This window comes from Trachemys scripta, chromosome 17 (assembly GCF_013100865.1).
Source record: "Trachemys scripta elegans isolate TJP31775 chromosome 17, CAS_Tse_1.0, whole genome shotgun sequence".
In the NCBI taxonomy this organism is placed as follows: Eukaryota; Metazoa; Chordata; order Testudines; family Emydidae; genus Trachemys; species Trachemys scripta.
Window position 1 is genome coordinate 22,383,656 of NC_048314.1, and position 21,954 is coordinate 22,405,609.

Consider the following 21,954-nt stretch of genomic DNA (forward strand, 5'->3'; position numbering starts at 1 on the left):
CGACCCTGGCAGCCACTTGCCCCAGCTCGGAGCACTGGGAGGGCCAAAGCTAATGGCTGGATTGAGCCCATGTCTGGAGAGGATTTCCAGGGAGAAGGCTTCTGTGTAGCTGGAAGAAGGGGCTCGAATGGCCCAAATGACCAGCCATCAGGCCCACTGCCAGGAATCCCCCTGCCCTTTGGCTTTGAATCCCCGAGTTCAGCGCAACCAGCGACGGGGTCTGAGATGCCAACAGCAGCTTGGGTGATGAGACCCCAGAGAGGACGACAAGGATCAGAGTGTCTCACACACACGCACACCCCAGGGAGCCGCAGAAGAGTCTGGAGCCAATGACAGTAATACTGAGCACTTTACAAATAATCCCATCATAGCCCTTGAAGACGCAAGTAAATTTCAGCCCCATTTACTCAGAGAGGTAAAGTGACTTGGCCAAGGCCAGAGAGGGAGTCAATGTCGGAGCCGAGATTAGACCCTACAACTTCCTGCCTCCCAGTCCTATGCGCACTAGAGTTTACATGACCAATCAGGTCTTCTCCATCTCTGATTCCTGGGAAAAATTCTTAACGAACATCATTTATTTTTCTAAGCTTGCCCATTTGCTGAGCCCATCAATTCAGTCTCAGGCTCTCAGTTCCCTCAGTGACTCCACTTCCCTTGGCCCCATCAGAGCCTCAGGTCTAAACCCTTCCCAGGATCAGTCGGGTTGGGTTGCTGTGAATGCCCATTCCAAACACCAGGCTTAAACACCTGCTCCCTCCACCTCCACGCTCCTCGGCAACTGACGCCTTCTGCACACTAAGCCAATGCAACGGCTCTGACCTCCAGCACCATTCACGCCGTCCCCACCACCGCACACGGCTCTGCAGAACAGCACAGGAGCCCCATGCCAGGGTCCTGCCGTGAGTGATCAGAGCTCCCCAGGTAGGCAGCAAGCACAGGATTCTCCTCTGTAATGTGTGAAACACAGAAGAGGGGACAGAACTGTGTTCGCTTCGTTACAATCCCAGGGAGTAAGCAGTTGGCCCCATGCCATAGCATCCCCTCTCTGGGCATGGAGGCTGTCCCCAGGCTCTGACTGACCAGATGGCCATAGGGGTCGGAAGTGCCTTCACGGCTAATCGAGATGGGCGTGAATCAAGCTTTGGGGAAGTTTGGTAATGGGGCTGGATCCAAACTCTGGCTCCGAGGAGCTGAACTGACCCTCATGTGGTCAGGAGAAACAGAGGCACCTTCTCAGGACTCACGTGAGCACACCTAGCAGGGACGCACAAAGCACAGGCACACTGGAAAGCCTGAGCAGAAGCTGAACCACATGGCTCGAGGGGTTTCAGATGCTGGGACTGGTGAACCTGTTTGCGTATGTGCAAGAGACACAGCAGAGGGGAAAGACACACGGTGACGCAGGGACAGAAGCAGGCCAGGTGGAAGCTTGGTGTGGCCCTGGGAGAAGCCTAGAGAAAGGCTTGGGTTAGGGGTGCTGGCTGAGAGGGGCTTGGCCCTGCAAGTGAGGACACCGTCTCCTGTTGTTTGGCTCCTCCTATGTCCAGGGAAACAGGACCGCGCACATTGTTTGGAAATAAAAACACCGCCCCAAAGGAGTACCTGCCTGTCTCCAGTTTCTCCTCCGAACTGGAACAAGGACTCTGAGTTTTTGGCTAGGTGCCTGGATCAAGAGAGGAAACTGGACAACACCTCCAAAAACACCGGGGAGAGAGAAACTCATTTGCAAACACACAGTGCGACTCCCCGGAGAGCCTTCTCCTCCGCAGCCCTGCCCTGGGAACAGCTTCCCAGAACTCTGCCTCCGGGACTTCTCTCTGCAGCCTCCATAGGCGCAGGCTGCCCATCGCACACGAGCATCTGGTGCAAGTCGCCCCATTAGCACAGTTCACACTGGGGAGCGCAGCTATGAAAGGGGCCACTGACCTGTCCCGAAGCCAGCAGCTTCCCAGCCTGGTGACATCAGCGGGAAGGTTAATAGGACTCTGGCCTCAGCAGAGAGCGAAGGTTCTGGGCAGCAGCTCCATCAGCCAATAGTCTGACAAATTAACATCTGAAAAGAGCAAAGAGGAAAAACATAAGTCATCTGTCGAGACTGAAAACAGCTGGGGAGCCCAGGACGCACTGGGCTAGGCCTGGCCCAGATTGGAGCTGGCTGGCTTGCTCTACTCCCCCCCAGCCCCTTCTTCTTTAAGGGCTCACTTTACAGAAAAGTGGTGCTTTGCTGCCACCCTGTGGGAGATGTGGATTAGCAGGATTTTCACGTGTGCTTCATTTCCCACCAATTCCTCCTCCCTGCTAGGATGATGATGTGAGTGATGAAAAAAGTGGATTTTCCAGACAGAGCTTATTTCCTTTCTTTAAAGAAATGCATGTGTGGAAGCCCCCTGGGAAAGGTCCCTCTCAAGTTTTACAATGGGGTTACTCCCCTGATGTAAATGGAGTTACTCCTGATTTACTGTGATGTAAATGACATCAGAAGCAAGACACAAAATGTCCGCTCCATTCAGGAGGCAAGTTGGGGAAATGGCAGCGTCCGGGGAAATCTGAAATATGGCCCTAGAAGAAAGACTGACCAAATACTGGAGGAGCACTAACACGTAACGCATAAACAACGAGGAGTCCTTGTGGCACCTTAGAGACTAACACATTTATTTGGGCATAAGTTTTCGTGGGCTACAGCCAGGGCCGGCTCCAGGGTTTTGGCCGCCCCAAGCAGCCAAAAAAAAAAAAAAAAAAAAAGCCACGATCGCGGTCTGTGGCGGCAATTCGGTGGAAGGTCCTTCGCTCCGAGCGGGAGTGAGGGACCAACCGCCGAATAGCTGGACCTGCCGTCCCTCTCCGGAGTGGCTGCCCCAAGCACCTGCTTGCCAAGCTGGTGCCTGGAGTTGGCCCTGGCTACAGCCCACTTCATTCATTTTAGCCCACGAAAGCTTATGCCCAAATAAACTGGTTAGTCTCTAAGGTGCCACAAGGACTCCTCGTTGTTTTTGCTGATACAGATTAACACGGTGACTGCTCTGAAACATATAATGCATAGCCACCGCCAGGTGGCCTCACCAGTACACCTTTGCCAGCTGTGCTTAGGCATTCCTAGGATAGATTGGGGGGCAGGAGAGGAGAAAAGAAACTCTGAGTCAATCACTGAAGAGGCGGCCAGGGCCGGCACTTCCACTAGGCGACCCTAGGCGGCATTTGGAAATTCGACGGCAGGGGGTCCTTCCGCTCCGGGTCTTCAGCAGAAATTCGGCGGCGGGTCCCAGAGCGAGTGAAGGACCCGCAGGTGAATTTCCGCTGAAGACGCGGAGCAGAAGGACCCCCGCCGCCGAAGACCCCAGGCCCCCTGAATGCTCAGAGAAGGAGCACTGCCGCCTAGGGCAGCAAAAACCCTGGCGCTGCTCCTGGAGGTAGCAAAGCCCCCTCCTACCACTGCCCCCCCCTCCCCAAAGCACTCATGTGCACTCTGCAAAGAGCTGAGAGAAAGAGAACCGGGCCCAAGTGCTGACTCACTCACTCCGTGCAAAAGGGGAACAAAAAGGAAGTGAAAACCAGGAGATTGTGTGTGAAAAATCAGGTCAAATGAGGAAAAAGGTGCCAACTCAACCCCCCTCCCCTCTCCTGCAAAGCCTGCAGGCCACCGGGAGATGAAAGGAGGAAGAGCAGGGAGAGTGCAGATACAAGGTGACCAGGGGGCAGCTCAGGAGACATGCAGGGAGAGGGCTGTGAGATTCTATCTGCCCACTGGAAACCAGCTCCCTGCAGAGCAGCTCCCAGTAATGCCAAGGTGCAGACCAGGGGATGGATCTGTGACCCCGCAGACAAGGATCACAGTCAGGATGGGACCTTGAATATGCAGGGACCTAACGGGGTGCAAAGGTGCACCATGAACTGCTTGCGAATCGGGGTGTGGAACAGCCTGGTGCCAGGTGCCAACATCCCAAGCATGTGCGGATAGTAACAGGACTGTCCACACTGGTGTGTCTATAAATGATGCTGCCCAAGTACATCCTCCCATCCTGGTATCTACAGCAATCGTGCGGCTCTCCTTGGACCAGTCACATAGTAACCAGGCTGCCCCCATGTTCCCACCAGCCCTACATGCTGCTGTCTACTCGTGCCTGCGTTTGACGGGTGTCTATACGGGCTCACTTGTCAGGGTCGTGTTTTTACAAGAATGAGTAACTGGCAAAACAGTTGCTGCTTTTCAAGAACTATGTGATTTTCAAGTAGAAGAGCAGCCATCTGAATGATGTTCAGAGCTCCGTAGAGTTTAAAGCCAGACAGGACCATTAGATCATCTAATCTGACCTCCTGCATATCACAGCCCCTTACATTTCATCCCGCTACCACTTTGAGCTCAATAGCATTTGACTAAAGCACGTCTTTCAGAAAGGCTGAAGACCCCAAGAGACAGCACATCCACCACTGCCCTTGGGAGTTTGTTCCAGCCGTTAATCTCTATCACGGTTGAAACATTCAGAATAGAAACTAGGCACAATTTGTCTAGCTTCAGCTTTCAGCCATTGGTTCTTGTTCTGCCTTTGTCCACTGGACTAAAAAGCCGGTTAGTACCCTACGGTTCCTCCCCAGGAAGGTTCAGATGCACTGTACTCAAGTCACCGCTCGATCTTTTTCATAACTAAACAGATTGAGCTCTTTAAGTCTCTCCCTGGGAGGCATTTTCCTCCCATCTTCAAATCATTTTTGTGGGTCTTTTCTGAACCTTCTCCAATTTGTCAACATGCCTTTTAAAATGTGGACACCAGAACCAGATGCAGTATTCCAGTGTCAGCCTCACCGATGCCATAGACAGACGATAAGTCACCTCCCTGGTCCCCCATTCCTACATCCAAGGATCGCATTAGCCCTTTTTGCTCCAGTAATGCCCTGGGAGCGCATGTGGAGTTGCTTGTCCACGGTGACCCCTAAATCCTTTTCAGAGTCACTGGTTCCATTCTGTGGGTGTGGCCTACACGCCTTGTTCCCAGCCGTAGAATTTGGTATTTGGCTGTATTAAGACATTGTGTTTGAATGGGCCCAGATTACCAAGTGCTCCAGACCACTCTATATGACTGCCCTGTCCTCATAATTCTTTGCCATTTTGCATCACCCACAAATCGGATCAGCACTGGGTTTATATTTACTTTCAGCTCACGGATGAAAAGGATGCATAGCTCAGGTTTAGTATGATCCCTGCAGAACCACACGAAACCCATTTGGTGATGATTCCCCATTGACAACTACTTTCTGAGATCTCTCGGTTAGCCAGTTCTTAAGCCATTTAACATGTGCTCTATTCATAGTCTATATTGCTAACTTTGTAATCAGCATGTCATGTGGTACTAAGGACGTGTCTATATGGAGAATCAGTGAGCGTGAGCTGGGATGTAAATCTACCGTGCTCAAGCATGTCACATGCTAACTCGCCAATGGGCCCTCCTTCTGCCTGTTTAGGTCAAAGCACACTACGGAGCTTTACGTGCGTGGTGGCAGGGCCCACATGGCCAGTTAGCGTGTAACACACTAGAGAGCTGCAGATTTAGCGCCTGACAAGCTGGGGTGTAAATCTCCATGTGGACAAACCCTAAGTCGATTGCCTTACACAACTCTACGTAGATTACATCTACTCAGTTACCTTTATCAGCCAAATGTATCATCTCAAACAATGAAATCAGGTTTGTTTGACAAGGTGTAATTTTCCATAAAAACTATGTTGACTGGCATTTATTATATGCTTATCTTTTCATTCTTTATCAATTGAATCCCATATCAGTTTTCCATTATTTTGCCTGGGATGAATGTCATCCCACTTGCCCTTTTTGAAGAGTGGCACAATATTAGCACTCTTCCAGTCTTCCGCAACTGTGTCAATATTCTGAGACTTAGTCAAAATTATCAGCAGGCCAGAGATCTCCTCAGCCAGCTCTTTTAAGACTCTTGGGTGCAAGTTATCCAAGCCTTGCTGGTTTAAATTCTTTTATTCCTAGCAGCTTTACTAATGGACTGGAAAGTAGTTAATCATCCTCATGTGATAGGAGTGATTTCATGGCATGAATTAAGGCAGCAGCTATACCCATCTCCTAGGGATTCTCTAGTTAATATTCCTAAAGCATTTTATAAGTATGATGCATTTCTCTCTTTGGCTTTCCTAGCCAAGACATCTACTCCTCATCCTTGCCCAGCCTCCAATCCCCAACATGAGCATATCCCTGCATTGCTGCTTTTGCAATTGGTGGTTGAATAATCTACTAGTGTGACACTCTGTATCTCAGGGGAACACCCAACACCCCCATGTTCATCCTTATAATACAATTGTGTGGTATCCAATGCAAAGTTTGTCATGTAGGGTGTCTTCAGAAGGCTCATGATGCACTGAGCATTGTTATTATAGTAATGTTATAGGTTGTAATTTAATGGATATAGTTATGAGGCTGAAAATGTATCCTCATGGCTTAAAACAAGCCCAGGCAAAACTCTCCAGGAGCAGAGGGGCAGTTCACACCTCATCAGGGCAGGTATGGGACAAATCCAGGCCAGCCTCACAGGAATAAAGGACGCTGGCCTAGGCAGCAACAAAAGGATCTGTTGGACTCTCAAGTGAGTCACCCCCCTCCCCTTAGTCAGTTTGGGACTGCAATGAGGTAATGCTTACCTGACTCTGAAGGGGGGGGGGGTGGGCAAAGCCAAGAGGGCAGAAAGGACAAGGTAAAAGGGATAGACGTTTGCCATGCTCCTCCTCTCTCTTCCTACCTCCATCTACAGACACCACCACCAAGCGACTAAAGCGCTGATCAAAGGGGAGAGCCTGGCTATAGGACAACCAGCCAGCCTGTGGTGAGAAGCATCTAAGTTTGTAAGGGCACTGAAAGTGTTAAGAGCAGCTTAGAATGCATTTTGCTTTTATTTCATTTGACCAAATCTGACTTCTTGTGCTTTGATTTATAATCACTTCAAGTCTTAAACAAATTTATTAACTACAAAAGATAGTTTGTTCTACCTGAAGCAGTGCATTTGGTTTGAAGCGTGTCAGCGACTCCCCTTGGGATAACAAGCCCAGTACATATCCATTTCTTTGTTAAATTGACGAACTTATATAAGCTTGCAGCATCCAGCAGGAATAACTGGATACTGCAAGACAGCGGTTCATAGGGTTGTATCTGGGACCGGAGATACTGGTTAGTATCATTCGGTTGCACAATCCAAGCAGTGGCTGGCCAAAAGTGCTCACTCATGTGGCTGGGAGCAGCTCACATGCTAGAGGCTGTGTGTGAACAGCCCGGGAGTGGCTGGCTCCCAGAGTTGAGGAATGGTGTGACCCAGCAGATCACCGGTCCAGATAACACCAGGGGAACGTCACAACCAACCTTGGCTCAAACTCTGCCTCCACTTTCATCCCGGCAGCCTTCAGTAAGTATGATAGAGGGAACAGACACAGGCATGACTGAGTGGGGAGCTTGGCCTCGACTCATAGTCCATAATTCTTCCCCCCCACTGAGTTAAGGCCCTAAACTCCAAACCTCAGCACCATTAGAATCCCCAGCCGCTTGTACAGTTAATGGAAGTGTATAAACAAGTCAACCCGTCAGCTGGCAACACTCACAGAGGCTCCGCGGGGCCAGGAGTCAATGGATCAGCCGCTCATCTAGAGTCTGGGGATAGAACGTGAGCCATGCAGGCCGTGCGGCTCTGGGGGAAAGTCAGGAGCTGGAATCTGCCACAGGAACTGCCCCGAAGGAGAGCAGCTGACCGTGCTACGCCATCCAGTTCAGGAGCCTTGTGCTTTGCAACGCCATACCAGGAAGAGCTCCCACACCATGGGACCTGGCTAACCCCTAACCTGGCTTGCAACCTAGTGCAGGGCTTGACGTGTGCTCCAGCCCTGCAAACATGACGAAATAGGCCACTCAGTCCCAGCTGCTCGTCAAGACCAGACAGTGCTGTGTGGAACAACTGGGTCCCGGGACCGTAGGTGTGTTTGCCAGCAACATCTGATCAGCTTAGACTCAAACACCCCATCTGTGTGTACAGCTGGGCCAGCACCAGGGAGTCCTCCACACTAAACCCCTCGCCCAGCGCTGCAAAGTGTGGGTGGGCTTGGCCTACAGGAGGGTCTGTTAGCCCACTGTTCCCTTTGCTCTCCCTTCATCCTAGGGCATGGGACAGCCAGCATCAGCTAGTTACTCACGTGCGGTGCCCAGTGCTGCTTGAAGATGCGAGAACTCGAGCAGTACAACGGGCAGGACCGGAGAGGAGCCAGGGCATTAATGATGGTTAACAACTTCCCCACCATTGGGCTCCAGGGCTCCTTTCAGCCCTCATCAGCATCACTGCCTGCCCCAATCTGCCTGCCGGCTCCCCTGCCCTGCCCGTGCGATGCACTGCTTCCAGGGAGAGGGATGGGTGTTTTTTCCAGTGCAAGCCAGGAGCCTCTCAAAGTGTTTATACATTCTGGGGCCTGTACATTGCAGGCTGCTGAGTTAGCGACAGACAAATAACCAGGCCCATTAAGAAACATGTGCTCTTTTGTTGACACATTTAGAGACAGGCCCATCAATGCCATTCATCTCTCATGCCCCCACATCCCTAAACGTACCCCCCAAAGTCCCCCACCCAGCCCCGCTGGCTCCCCCAGCCTCGCAGGGGGCGAGTCTGTTTCTCCTCCTTGTAGGGAGGAATCAGACAGAGAAGCCTCTGGTGAGCCACCTAGCTAGAGCAGGAGCTCAGCTTGTTGATACAATTAGTGCCTAAGAACTGGCTTCTCCCTTGCTATCAGCTGGAATGTGTCCTCTCCTGACACAGGCGGTGCTGGCCCATTAATCAGCCCTGTGTCAGCACAAGCCTTGCAACCACTAGAAAACACCTTCTTTTCAGGCATGTGCAGCTGTGCTGGTTGGATAGTTAAATTGTCCAGCCAAATTGAGAACTCCACCTCCCTGGAGTGACCCAAGTTCTGAGCAAGACAAAAAGCAACCCATTCCCCTCCCCAGGGTCTGCGTGACGTCCTCCCCTCTTGCTGTACAGGGTATAATCACACTGCCTTGAGCGGACTCCTCCGAGACACAGGGGAATTCATTTCCACCTTCTATCAGGGGCTGCACTCTGAAGCCTAGACATCTGCCCCAGCCTTACAGACCTTCCCCAGAGCTACCTTCTTCATCTCCCTCCGTAAGAACTGTCAAGGAAAAGCCCCTCTATGACCAGCCCCCAGCTCTATCCACAGCATCATCCTGGGAATCCTTACCCTTTCTCTTCAGCCTCTGCTGCACCACAGGCACCCTCAGACCTGGGCACCCTAGCTCTGTTTGGCCATGCCCATGCTCCCACAGCAGGCACTACTGAAAGCCCAAACACTAATCACTCTCTATAAGGAGAGACTGGAAGCTTATTTATAGTCCTGCCCTCTTTCCCAGCATTCCTTGCTAGCGCAGGCCCCTCTAAGAACTACAGTCCCCAGAATGCCTTGCAGTTTGAACAGGGTTGTATCAAGCCTTACACCTGCCTTAAAGGGCCAGAATACTGGTTTCCAAACAATTTCCTCATTTAAAAAAACATATCATGGCAAAAGAATTCAAGCTGACACAGTGTCACTCAAATTCCCACCTCCCAGAAGAACTGGGTCCTGACACTGCTGGAAGAACAGGGCTGGGAACCTGGGTTCTAACTTACATGCACATACATCCCATTCCAGAAGTCCACACAGCAATGAAACAGCCCCGAGCCTAAGCCTCGCATGCCTGTATCAGGTGGCACAGGCCAGCCGTGGGTTTTTTCTTTGCTGTGTAGACATACCCTAAATGTCTAGGAAATACGACCTACAAGAGAAGATTGAAAAAATTGAGTTAATTTAGTCTGGAGAAGAGAAGACTGAGCGGGAACATAGCTGTCTTTAAGTATATAAAAGGTGGTTATAAAGAGAAGGGTGATAAATGTTCTCCTTACCCACTGAGGACAGGACAAGAAGCAATGGGCTTAAATTGCAGCAAGGGCGGTTTAGGTTGGACATTAGGAAAAACTTCCTGACTGTCAGGGTGGTTAAGCACTGGAATAAGTTGCCTAGGGAGGTTGTGGAATCTTCATCATTGGAGATTTTTAAGAACAGGTTAGACAAACGCCTGTCAGGAATGGTCTAGATCAGGGATCGGAAACCTTTGGCACGTGTCCCGCCAGGGTAAGCCCCCTGGCGGGCCAGGCCGGCTTGTTTACCTGCCGCATCCTCAGGTTCGGCCGATCGCAGCTCCCCTGGCCGCGGTTCACCGTCCCAGGCCAATGGGGCTGCGGGAAGCAGCATGGGACGAGGGATGTGCTGGCTACTGCTTTCCGCAGCCCCCATTGGCCTGGGACGGTGAACCGGGGCCAGTGGGAGCCACGATCGGCCGAACCTGCAAACGCGGCAGGTAAACAAACCGGCCCAGCCCGCCAGGGTGAGCGGCGTGCCACAGGTTGCCGATCCCTGGTCTAGATAATACTTATTCCTGCCTCAGTTCAGGGGACTTGACAAGATGACCGCTCGAGGTCCCTCCCCGTCCTACAGTTCTAGGATTCTCTGAAACCAAAAGAAAGACAGACACACTAAAACCAAGAGACCAAAACTGAAAGCCCTGACACAGCAGTCCACCAGCCACAAACATTCAATTCTAATTTTTCCTAGAAAGAATGAAACTGCAGCCTGAAAATAGGAACAACCGGGTTTTATTTCCTTGGACATCACAATCTTAGCTGCCTGTGGCCAAGTGATCTGATTGATTCCCCTGCTCACGTGCAATAAGAGGCTAAGTAAACCCACAGTTGTAGCTTTGGTTCTGCTTGTCCATTAAACCCCTGATCCTGCAATGGGATTAGTGCAGGCACAATGCTCGAACTGGAGGATCAGGACCTAAATTTATGCACATCTTAATATCGGCAACGGTTTCCCAACGCTAATTGCAAAGGAAGGCTCCTAATAGAGTTGAAGTGAAGTCCTGGCCTATTCACTTCCCATTGACTTTGACAGACCAGGATTTCACCCCTGGTTGGAAAATGGGGAGACATTTTTTGCACAAATGTGTTTCTGTTTTACAGCAACGTGTTGTTTTGATAAAACTCCCTTGTTAGCTCTAGGAGCTGAGAAACCTGTAGGTTTCTGATGAAGCTGAGGTCTCGCCCACTGCTGCAGGATCTGAACTTTCTGCAGGGAGTTGTCTACTGCTACATAGAGCCCTACACACCTAAGGAGGATTGGAGCAGTTCCAAAGGTGTCCCTCCAGTTCCGACAAAACAGTAAGTCACAGTGCCCCTAGCGCTATGGTAATACAACTATTAATAACAATAGAAGAGTGGGTTGAAGCAATGTAACCCTTTTGAATATGCGCGCTATATATATACTGGTACAGGGGCTGAAGCAGTACAAATTCTATTGTAAACACAGTTAATTCAGAGGAAAAACCACCACCCTTAAGGGAGAAACCAAGGTGTTTCCCAGACAAACCCTCCAGGCTAAGAATACTGGATCTGGCTGCGGAAATGCAGTGAGATTGCAGTTCTGCTCTGGAAAGGGAGGTTGTAAAAATAGCATTGTGGGGTCCTAGGGGCTATCAGAATTGGACCCGCAAACTTACCTGAACTGTGAGCTCAACTGTGAGAAGTGAGCGAAAGTTTGTAACATGTTCATACACCAGCCCGTGTTAATGGGGAAACATGCACAAGGGAGACAGACTAAATTGGTGAAAACAAAAAGCCTTCCTGATACAGCTCAAGGACAAGGATACGCTCATGCCTGGTAAACAAGAAAAGCCTGGAAATTAATGTACCAAAATTGGTGCGTTGGAAATTAGGCCTAATTGGTAAACAGTAACGAGGGAATGGGCTATTCCACTCATCCCTCCCTTTGGGGTCTGAAATAAAAAGCCTAGGAGGGAAAATCAAGCAAAAGAAGCAGCAAACAAAACTGCTGTCTGGGAGAGGGATGGACCAGAAAGAGCAAGTTTCACCATCACGCCTGCCACCCCACCAGGATCTACCAACCCCCCCGAGCAGACTGGGCCCCAGATGACATCACCAGCTCCACTGGCCTTGGCTAAAGCCTGAACACCACCTGGGTTGTGAAACTTTGTTCCCACTCCCATGTGTCCTTTTTCCTTCCCCACCTTAGTTCTTCTCTTTCTATCCCCCTCCTTTCTCCTCCCGTCAAATCTGAGTCTGGGGTAGCCGGCCAAGACTGCACCTTTTGCAACACTGCTGTGAGCCTGTGACCAAAAGGGCAGCGAAAAGCAATGCCCTAAACAGCCCGACGCTGGTACAGGTTTGCCAGGTCTTGGAGTGGCTGATCAGACTGTGTGTCCTGCCTGCGTGCCTCCAACTGGAATGCAGTTAATTTTGATATACTAGCTACACTGGACACCAGCTCCCTCTTCTAGGCTCTGCAGTTACACAGGAGGGAAAAGTGGTGCAAAGAGTCTTGTCCCTGAAGTCAGATGCTCTGATGATCCCAGCCGGGTAGCAGGTCTGTTGACTTCGATTTGATGAGAACCGCCCACTCAGCTTGGTGCACACACTCTTCTTCCTAGACGTGAACAGCTGCTCTTCCTTGCACCCTTCACCCGCCAACATGGCAGTGTGTTGCTAAGCTACCTTCCTGGGTTTTGCTCTAGTCCCAGCGTCTGTCATCCTCATTGTCCATCCGCTGCCATCACGCTCCCTCCCAGTTGCCGCTCATTGGTTAGGGCTGGAAAGTGGAGACCGTGCATCTGTCCACGTTTGGGTGTCCATGGGCCACAGCCATTCTTCACTTGAGCAGAAAACACATGGCGTCCCTGCCCGTGGCCACTGGGCTAGGCCTGGTTCTGGGCTCATTCCAAGACACATCCTTGCATAAACATACGACACAAACCCTCTCACCTAGCCAAGCTCTCTGTCCTGCAGGCTGGCAAGTGAGGCAGAGGGCGCGCTGGGAGGTCTAGTTCACTTTAGTACACCGAGGAGGTCCTCAGGGACTCCTGTGGTGGGGGCCAGAGAAGGGCTTATACACCCAGAGAGAGACACTCCGTAGTCTTGGACGCTTTCCAGTCAGCCGGTCTGACCGGAGAGGATGGAGGTTTGAGGCTGGCTCGGCCTGGCAGCTGTCATGGCCCTGGTAAAGCCCTCCCTGCTGGACATGTTGGGTCCCGCAGGCTGGACCCAGGGGCTTCTCTGCTTTCCTGATTCTGAACAGAGTCCAGGCTCTGCCTCTGCCTTTGGACTTCTAGGGACACTCTTGGGGTGCAGATTCTCCTGACACCCGTTTTGGAGAGCTGAGAGCCCACAGGCCAGCTGCCTAGCTCCTGAGACTAGTACCAGCTTGCCAGCCCCCCCACCTCCCCGTTGCTTCAGCACACCTTCCCAGAGCTCCAAACATGGGGGGAAATGGCTTACAGCTGATCTCATCTGGGACACGTGACAGCTGAGCACATAACACACAGGCTTTGCAAAAAGGGTTTCTAAACACAATTATGCTTTACTTTAGACAGCAGAAGAGCAATACAGATGTAAAACAAAACAACAAAACACAGGTAGGTCATTCCCTGCCTCAGTTTCCTCACCACTCAAGTGTTCTTTGGGATTTGGGTCAGTTTCCTTTCAGCATTCCCAGGCTCTCCCACCTGCAGCTCATGGCTCTCTGACCCCAGCGCCCTGCCCTCCCTAAAATGGCCAGTGAGAGGCCCTCCCTCCCTTTTATAACTTCCAATCCCCCTTGTCAGGTAGGGTTGCCAACTGGCTATGTCCACCAATGGCTATTAGCCAGGCTGGGCAGGGATGGTGTCCCTAGCCTCTGTTTGCCAGCAGCTGGGAATGGGCGACGGGATGGATCATTTGATGATTCCCTGTTCTGTTCATTCCCTCTGGGGCGCCTGGCATTGGCCACTGTCGGAAGACAGGTCACTGGGCTAGACGGACTTTTGGTCTGATCCAGTATGGCCGTTCTTATGTTCTTATGTCTAACCACACAAACCCAAACACCCTTGCCCCACTCCCTGCCCCGCCCCTTCTCCGAGGCCCTGCCCCCACTCACTCCATCCCCCCTCCCTTCATTGCTCACTCTCCTTCACCCTCATTCACTTTCACCAGGCTGAGGCAGGGTGTTGGGGTTGGTGCGGGGTCCGGGAGGGGGCTCAGGGCTGGGACAGGGTATTGGGGTGCAGGAGGGGATGAGGGGTGCAGGGTCTGGGAGGGAGTTTGGGTGCAGGAGGGGGCTCAGGGCTGGGGCAGGGATACGGGAGGGGTTTTGGAGTGCTGGCTTCAGGAGGGGGGTCAGGGCTGAGGCAGGGGGTTGGGGTGCAGGAGGGGGTTCAGGGTGCAAGCTCCAGCCAGGCGGCACTTACCTCAGCCGGCTTCAGGTCGGCAGCGCAGCAGGGCTAAGGCAGGCTCCCTACCTGCCCTGGCCACACACGGCTCCCAGAAACAGCTGGCATGTCCCTCTGGCAGCAGCTCCTATGTGTGTGTGTGGGGGGCAAGGGGCTCCACATGATGCTCCTGCCTGCAGGCACCGCCCCCACAGCTCCCATTGGCTGCAGTTCCTGGCCAATGGGAGCTGTGGAGTTGGCGCTCGGGGCATGGGCAGCATGCAGAGACCCCCTGCCCCCACCAGGGCTGCAGGGATGAGCCGGCTGCTTCCGGGAGTGGCGTGGAACCAGGGCAGGTACAGAGCCTGCCTTAGACCCACTGCGCCGCTGGACTTTTAGTGGCCTAAAATCTCCCGGTTTGGCTTCAGTAGCCTCAGGAGAGACAGCCTGATTCCGGGAGCACTGGCAACCTATTGTCAGGTGACCTCTTGTCAGCCTCAAATTCCATCAGGTGATCAGTTGCCCGGTTACCAGCCCACCCTACCAAACCAGTTTTCTTTGTTTGGCCAGCTGTGTCCAACAGTGCTTCCATTTGAATAGCAGCCCACCAAGGTTTAACAACCCTCCATTGTGACCCCTCTGCAAGGCCCAAGAATTTCTCCCGACATCTCCTGCGTGCGAGCTCCATATGGAGGCTACAGAACCAAGGTGAAGGCACAAAACGGGTCTTGCGATGCAAATGGTGATCAGAAAACAAACCAAGGTTGTCGTTTGATAGGGATACATATAAAGTTCATAACAGCAAACAGAATTCATAAGTCATACATAGACAAATTCCCCACGTTGCCCCAGGACCCATGGCACAGCTGCCTAGGGTCCCTGTGGGACCCAAATTAATAGCCTATCCCACCACATATAAACGAGGGCCTTTCACATCTAGGTTGGAAACCCACCGGGTAGGAGAGACTGAAAGTCATTACCAGCTTTAGGCTACTGGGTGGCCCTTGTGAGACAAGTTTGGTGGGTCTCAGTCCAGCTCCTAGTCCCCGCATCACACTACCCCCGCCCTGCAACTAGCACGAATCACCAGCCCTGCTGCGAGTCACCGCAGAGAGAACAAGGACTGAGCAGAGCCCTGTGCTAGGCTTCAGTGAGGGTCCTTCCAGTCAGGTTCACAGCGTATGGGCAGACGCTTGTCCTGTGCCCGCGCTACCAATCCAGTGCTATGCTCCCATTCATTTTTATTTTCTATCCAGGATCTTCCCTTCCTGGTCCAGCCTCCAAACACATGGCTTTGCCTTTTCTAATCACCTACAGTGCTTTGTTTTCTGTGGTTTTGCTGGAACATTTGGGGTGTCTCTGAAGGAAGTTACAGACTCAAAAAGCAATTTTCCTTTGTATAAATTCCCCGGAGAAGATGTGGAAATGGGAAGCAGCTGTGGAGCTAGTGACAGCCACAGAGTTTAATAAAAACAGGTCTTGAGGGGAAAGCTGAGAGGTTTGAAAATCTGAAGAACCTGTCAAAGGTCCCTCTGGTTCTGATCCAGTAGGTTTCTACCAGAGAAGTGGGATTGTTAGGGCTTTCTGCGGCAAAGCCTTTATTGTTATGGAATGTATTGCCTGATTTTAAGGGAATAAGATCATGTGCGGCACGTCGCAGAGGCTAGGGAAGGCTGGGCTCCCCAAACAGCACGGCCTGGCCCTGCCCATGGTTCACCCTGAAGCCCCCTCCTGTTTGCCCTTCCCCCTGGGCCCCAGTCCAGGCAAGCTGCTCCTTTTCAGGGAAGCAGGCTTGGGCTGGGTGCACTGGGGATGGGGGGGCCATGCGCCTCCTGCCAGCCCAGTGCTCAGGGGCTGGGGGGGAGGGGAGGGCTGCATGCTGCCCTGCCCTGCCCTGCCCTCGGTGGCTGGGGGGGCATGCACCACCCACCTGCCCGCCCTGCACTTGGGGGTTGGGGAGGGGCTGTGTGCCACCCGCCATGCATTGCCCATCCGCCTGGCACTCCGGGGCTGGGACAGGGGGCAGGGACTGGCAGCTGCAGGGAGGGGGGGCTCTGGCAGGGGAAAGGGGGCAGGTCCTCGGGTGGAGGCTAGCCTCCCCCAGCTGGCAGTTCACCTGCCGCCCATGAATAAGATTATTGTTTATATAATATGGGTTATAGGCTCACCAGTTAATCTGATCAGATGGTAATAAGGTTCTTGTCCCAGGATCAGGCTACACAGAGTTTTGCAAGGACCCTCAGGGTGTATGACAAGGACACTCACACTGAGAACAAAATACAGCCTTAAAGACTTTTATTGAGCTAAATGGAATAGTCAAATGGAAAAGTAATCCATCAGAATGACAAAGGACGTAATATTGTTCTAGGGGCACTTGTGATATTAGTTACTATACAATTTCCCAGATGAACACACTCACACCCTTCCTTGGTAACCTGGTGTGAGAGACAAAGGACCAGCCTCATGCCAAGAGTCCGATGGTCCAGGTTCCTCAGTTCTCGAGTGGGAGGTGAAGAACTTAGGAGACGCTAGAGAGCTAGAAACCTATCGAGGGACCCAAGAGAAACTAACTTAAATCCTGACTAAAAACTAAGTAACCGACCATGGTGGGAGCCTGAGCACCCATGTGCCCACCTTCCATGTCCAAACTTATTTTCCTCCCCCGCATACTATCGGGATGCCCTTACTCTCTAGGCTGGCATGTTCCTATGTATTCATGACAATTAGCTTGTTCTCACAGTTGTTATTTCTGGAATCCAATTATTATTTATTATTTCTGCCAATCCAGTGCTATGCTCCCATGCATTTTTATTTTCTACCCCATCTTCCCTTCCTGGGGCAGCCTCCAAACACATGGCTTTGCCTTTCCTAATCACTTACAATGCTTTGTTTTCCGTGGTGTAGCTGGACCACGTGGGGTGTCTCTGAAGGAAGACCGGTTATTTCCATGTTCTTTGTGGTATACCCGTTAAGGTTAGAGAGGGCATTAACTTGGGTAGGCCATCTATCAATGCCAAAGGTCTAACATGCTTTAACTCGTAAGTGAGATAACTCACTTATCTACGTTAAAGGTCACAAACATACGTATGGCAACTTGCTTTAGCTCATCATAGAGATGATACTGTAGATTCCTTGCATTACTGCCAAAAATACTCTAGTACAAATCTACACATCTATAAATCTATTATAATAAAACAAATAATCAAACCCATAAGAGAGAATATAAGCAAGGAAGCAGGCCAGCCCTATGGGCTACAAATTCCTTATATTGTAAAGGAGGTCCCTGTAAAGTGCCCTGCACAACTACGGCAGCACATTCAAACTCAGTCGAATGAACTATGGGCCTGGGAAAAAATCCTGAGTGGAGCTCTCCCGTCCCCACATCCCCTGACCCACTTACAATATTGCTAACCTCAAGCTTCTCAAATTCATGAGTCAGCCTCCAAAATGGTACTTCAAACTCACTCTAACTAACGATTGGCCCCTGAGTGGAGCTCTCCCATCCCCACATCCCCTGACCCATTTACAATATGGCTAACCTCAAGCTTCTCAAATTCATGAGTCAGCTTCCAAAACGCATGAAGTTGGCTATCAAATCACGCAATTTTTACAAAAAAATAGATTGTTTCCATGTCATAAAACATTTCACTTCCCTTCTTGCTTTTGCACCCTTGAGGTGCACTCAAGTCACATTTTTGAGTTTTTCTCTGCAATTATGAAGGCTAGAAGCTAACTGATCTTTTAAACAAAAGCTGAGATTCTCATGAAATCCCCTGACTCCAGGAGCAGGAGCTTGAAGAAAAACACCAATTATCACAAGACTCAAACTCCTGAGAGCTGGCAGCACTATGGTGGGCCCATGCTGGAGCACAACGTCTGCAATATCCCCAATCCCGTGCATTTCAAGTCTGTGAGTCCCCAAAACCCATAATTAAATAATAACGTTGGGATTCTGCTGTGGCCATCTCCTCTTGGAGTCCTTAGGGCCACAGTCGTTGCACCTTTTCAAGCTTCACCCTGCAACCTGGAGGGATAGAAAGGGACTTTTTTTTTTAAATGAAAGCTGAGATTCTCCCACAATCTCTTGATGCCAGAACCAGGGGCTTTAAATGAAAGAAGTCATTTAGCATGAGACTTACTATAAAATCACAACAGTTGGCAACACTGGACCAGTGAGTGACCCCAGCGAAACTGCTGCCACCCCCATGCCAACAAAGCAGAGACAGGTGACTTCTTGGCCACCAGCCCCAGGAGGAATAAGCACTTGAGAGGCTCCTGTTACATAAAAGGAAAGGAAATTCTCTGCATGGATCCAGCCCCGTCCAGAGCTTCCTGCCAGGGTGAGAAGAATAGGCAAAGGCTTGATAAAGCCCAGCAGAGGGAGGGTGCAGCACGAGATAGTCTTAACAGCCAGAGCCCCGACAGGAACCATCTGGGCAAAGCACACAGCAAAACACAAACAGCAACTCAAAGGTCAGGCTCCAGCCCAGCCTACGGTGGGCCGCTCTCACCCTAGGCCAGCCCTGCCTGTAGCTTGCAAGGCCCATCTTGCCAGTTATAAAGTCCTGGCTTCACAACAGAGCAATGAGCAGGTCTGGTGTATGCAACCAGCCACTGAGACATCCCCAGGGGGTCTGCTCCTCTCAGAGCCCAGCCTGGAGGCATCAAGAACCAGTAGGCCACAGCTTACAAGCTCCTTAGGTAACAACATAACCCCCATCAATGGAGTAGCTGAGCACCTCGCTGTCTTTCTCATCACAACCCCCCTGTGAGGCAGGGCAGGGCTACTATCCATTTGTACAGAGAAGGAGTTGATACACACACATAGGCTAAGTGACTTGCCCAAGGGCACACAGGAAGCCTGTGGCAGAGCAGGGAATTAAACCCCTCTCTCTCAAGTCTCAGGCTAGCACCCTAACCACTGCACCATCCTTCTGCTCAACACCCTGGCCTCCTGCTGCTTTGGCTGGGCTGAGAGGCCTAGGAGTATAGTGCAGGGACACCTGCATGTGGAGAGGAAAGTCAAGATGGTCTGTGTCCAATGAGAAGCCCCAGGCCCAACATTTTATGGTTTTACTGTTAAACTCATCTCCCTTCCAGAGCCTTCAAGTGACTAATGATGCCCCCACCCCTCACCTCAAGGGCACCTTCCCTCATGAGTCAGTCCCAGGTGCCTGGGCAAGTTTAACAAAGAGTTTCTGGACTATGACTACAGTTCAAAGGAAGGCGTGTTGGGACCAAGGCCTCCTTGGCTGAGGCCCAGGATTTCAGGCCTGGTCTTCACCACTTATTACCAGAGCTGTTAGTGCATCATTTCCTAGCTCCTCCAGGGCTCTTGCATGGACTAAACGGTCACCACAGGATTGCACACTGATGTGCTGCACTAGTGAGCACTGCTCTGCAAAGACCCCTCGAAATCCAGAGTATAGCACTGTAAGTAAAGTGTGCGTGAGAGAGAGAGAGAGACTGCTCTCTACTGGGTGGAATCAGAACTGCCTAATTATGTGTCATGGGCCCTATACAGCTAATGACCAGTCCTGGGGAGCAGGACTATCTACGTTCTAGGCCTGCCACCACTGAGAAGGTCTGCACAGCCGCAGCACGCAGCATAGTGACAACAGTGACGTCCCCACGGTGGCTGCAGATGTGCTTCAATATTTTATTCCTATTTGTGTAACTTACAAGGCGGCCTGAAAGATTTCCCTCCACCATAGCCTTGAGATTCACGGTGTGGGAAATTTCAGTCCTGAGAGAATGCTGTGAAGAAGGTTATAAGCATCCAAGAAACAAGGCCTTTGAAGGGACTGTCACGGCAAGAGAGCGGTGTGGGAATGACTGCAACTTATGCTCAATAGCATTACAATAGTTTAGCCACCGATCAGCCTACACCGCTCACCAGCTGCAATGAGCAATGAACTTCCCGCAAATCACAGCACCGTTCAGTACACTGCAGAGCAGCTGATGCCCTCTTAAAGCATATGGCATTGCCTGCGGTTGAAGACGGGGGCCAGAACAGAGGGGCGGATTGGGCTGTTTCATTGTGCTAACATACCAATGTCCTTTGTTCCCTATAAAATCCCCTGGCAGCTGATGAGTCCCAGCCTGATTCAATTTAACCTCCTGTAAATTTATAGAAATTTCAGCTCCCGGAGGAAACTCTGACAAAGCCCCTAACACGGGCTGGCCCTCAGGCATCTCTTGCTAGGAGATGCCCTGTATCTGTGGGAAATACAGGGAATCCGGGACTTGCATGCCAAGACTTGGAGGAGTTTTAGGAGAGCGAGAGAGACCCGTTCTGCACAGCACAAGTGCACTCTTGACCCTGAGCTTCTTACAAACAGGGGGAGGCAGCCAGGCTCCTAGGTTTGAACCATATCATGGGTTCCAATCAATGGAGCTGGAGGAAACACATACACACAGTGGTGTCCTAAGGGCCACAGAGCCTGGGCTGGGGAGGGGCAGGTTAAACCCGAGTGGGGCAGGCTGGGAAGGTCTCTAACGGACAGGATGCCTTAGGAAAGCAGCAGAGGAGGGAGGGGGAGGGAAGGAAAGGGGGATGGCGGAGCTGGAGAGAGAGGACGGAAGAGGCCTAGTTTGCACTAGAAAGCATTTGCTGGTGTAGCCAGCCTGGCAAACCCCTCTGTGTCGCTGATGACTTTTGCTAATATCACTTATACTGGTTCCCTCGCTGCAGCGAGCTACGGCAGCCAGCGCTGGTGTCACCGCGTCTACACGAGGGCTGTTGCTGGCCCAGCAATAGCACCGACCACGCCAGCCCCGAGCAATGAAGGGTCCAGCAGGCACCTGGCCCCGGCTGCGAAGAAAACGCTCCTAGCAGTGAGCTGGGGTGGGGGGAGGAGCAAGAGGGGAAGGAGAAGTGGGAGTGGGGAGAGGAGGAGGAGGCAGAGACTGCTGCTGAGCAAGGACAGAAGCCAGAGGCAGCCAGCGAAGGGCTGTTGGAACTTGCTGGGAGCGACTCTCTCACTATGACCCGTAAGTAGTGGGTGCTCTGGCGAGGCTCCCCCGCCCCTCTCTCTTCCAGGCATCCCCGACCCATGCGTTTCCTCTCTGCATTTCAGGGTGGCATCTCTCCTTCGCACTGGTGGTACTGCTGAGTGTGTGTGTGAGCCGGGCAAGCCCCAGCACAGGTACTGTACCCTGCTTAGCACAGGCTGCGCTGGGACCACATCTTCCCTCCCTGCCCCGGCTCCCCAGGCGCACGAGAAGGCTGCTCGCTCTGCAGGTGTCCCTGTTTGCTGAGGTGCATTTGGCAGTGCAAAGGGCTGCACTCGGACAGGCTCCTGCCTTTGGTGCTGGGGAGGGGATTAGTATCAAGTGGGGGCCCTAATAAACGGCACTGCAGAGTGTACAGTCATGTACCCAGACCTGGCGTGGGCCCTACTGCAAGCTACAGAGGGCACCAGACACCGAAGGGGCTGGGTAGGACACAGGCGTGGGGCACGGACACCGGAGGGGCAGAAAGGACACACGCGTGGGTCACGGACACCGGAGGGGCAGAAAGGACACACGCGTGGGTCACGGACACCGGAGGGGCTGGGTAGGACACAGGCATGGGGCACCAGACACCAGAGGGGCAGGTAGGACACAGGTGTGGGGCACCAGACACCAGAGGGGCAGGTAGGACACAGGCGTGGGGCAC

General features: G+C 52.0%; 1 protein-coding gene across 1 annotated transcript in view; it reads left to right on the forward strand.

Moving 5' to 3' along the window:
- Positions 1 to 21,172: 21,172 nt before the first annotated feature.
- The window catches only part of PTGS1 (prostaglandin-endoperoxide synthase 1), a 33,566-nt gene continuing 32,784 nt past the window's right edge, over positions 21,173 to 21,954 (forward strand). The window contains exons 1-2 of the mRNA XM_034793891.1: positions 21,173 to 21,287; positions 21,374 to 21,442. Coding sequence (XP_034649782.1) covers positions 21,281 to 21,287; positions 21,374 to 21,442 — 76 coding nt within the window. The 5' untranslated portion in view covers positions 21,173 to 21,280. The remainder of the gene's footprint in view (positions 21,288 to 21,373; positions 21,443 to 21,954) is intronic.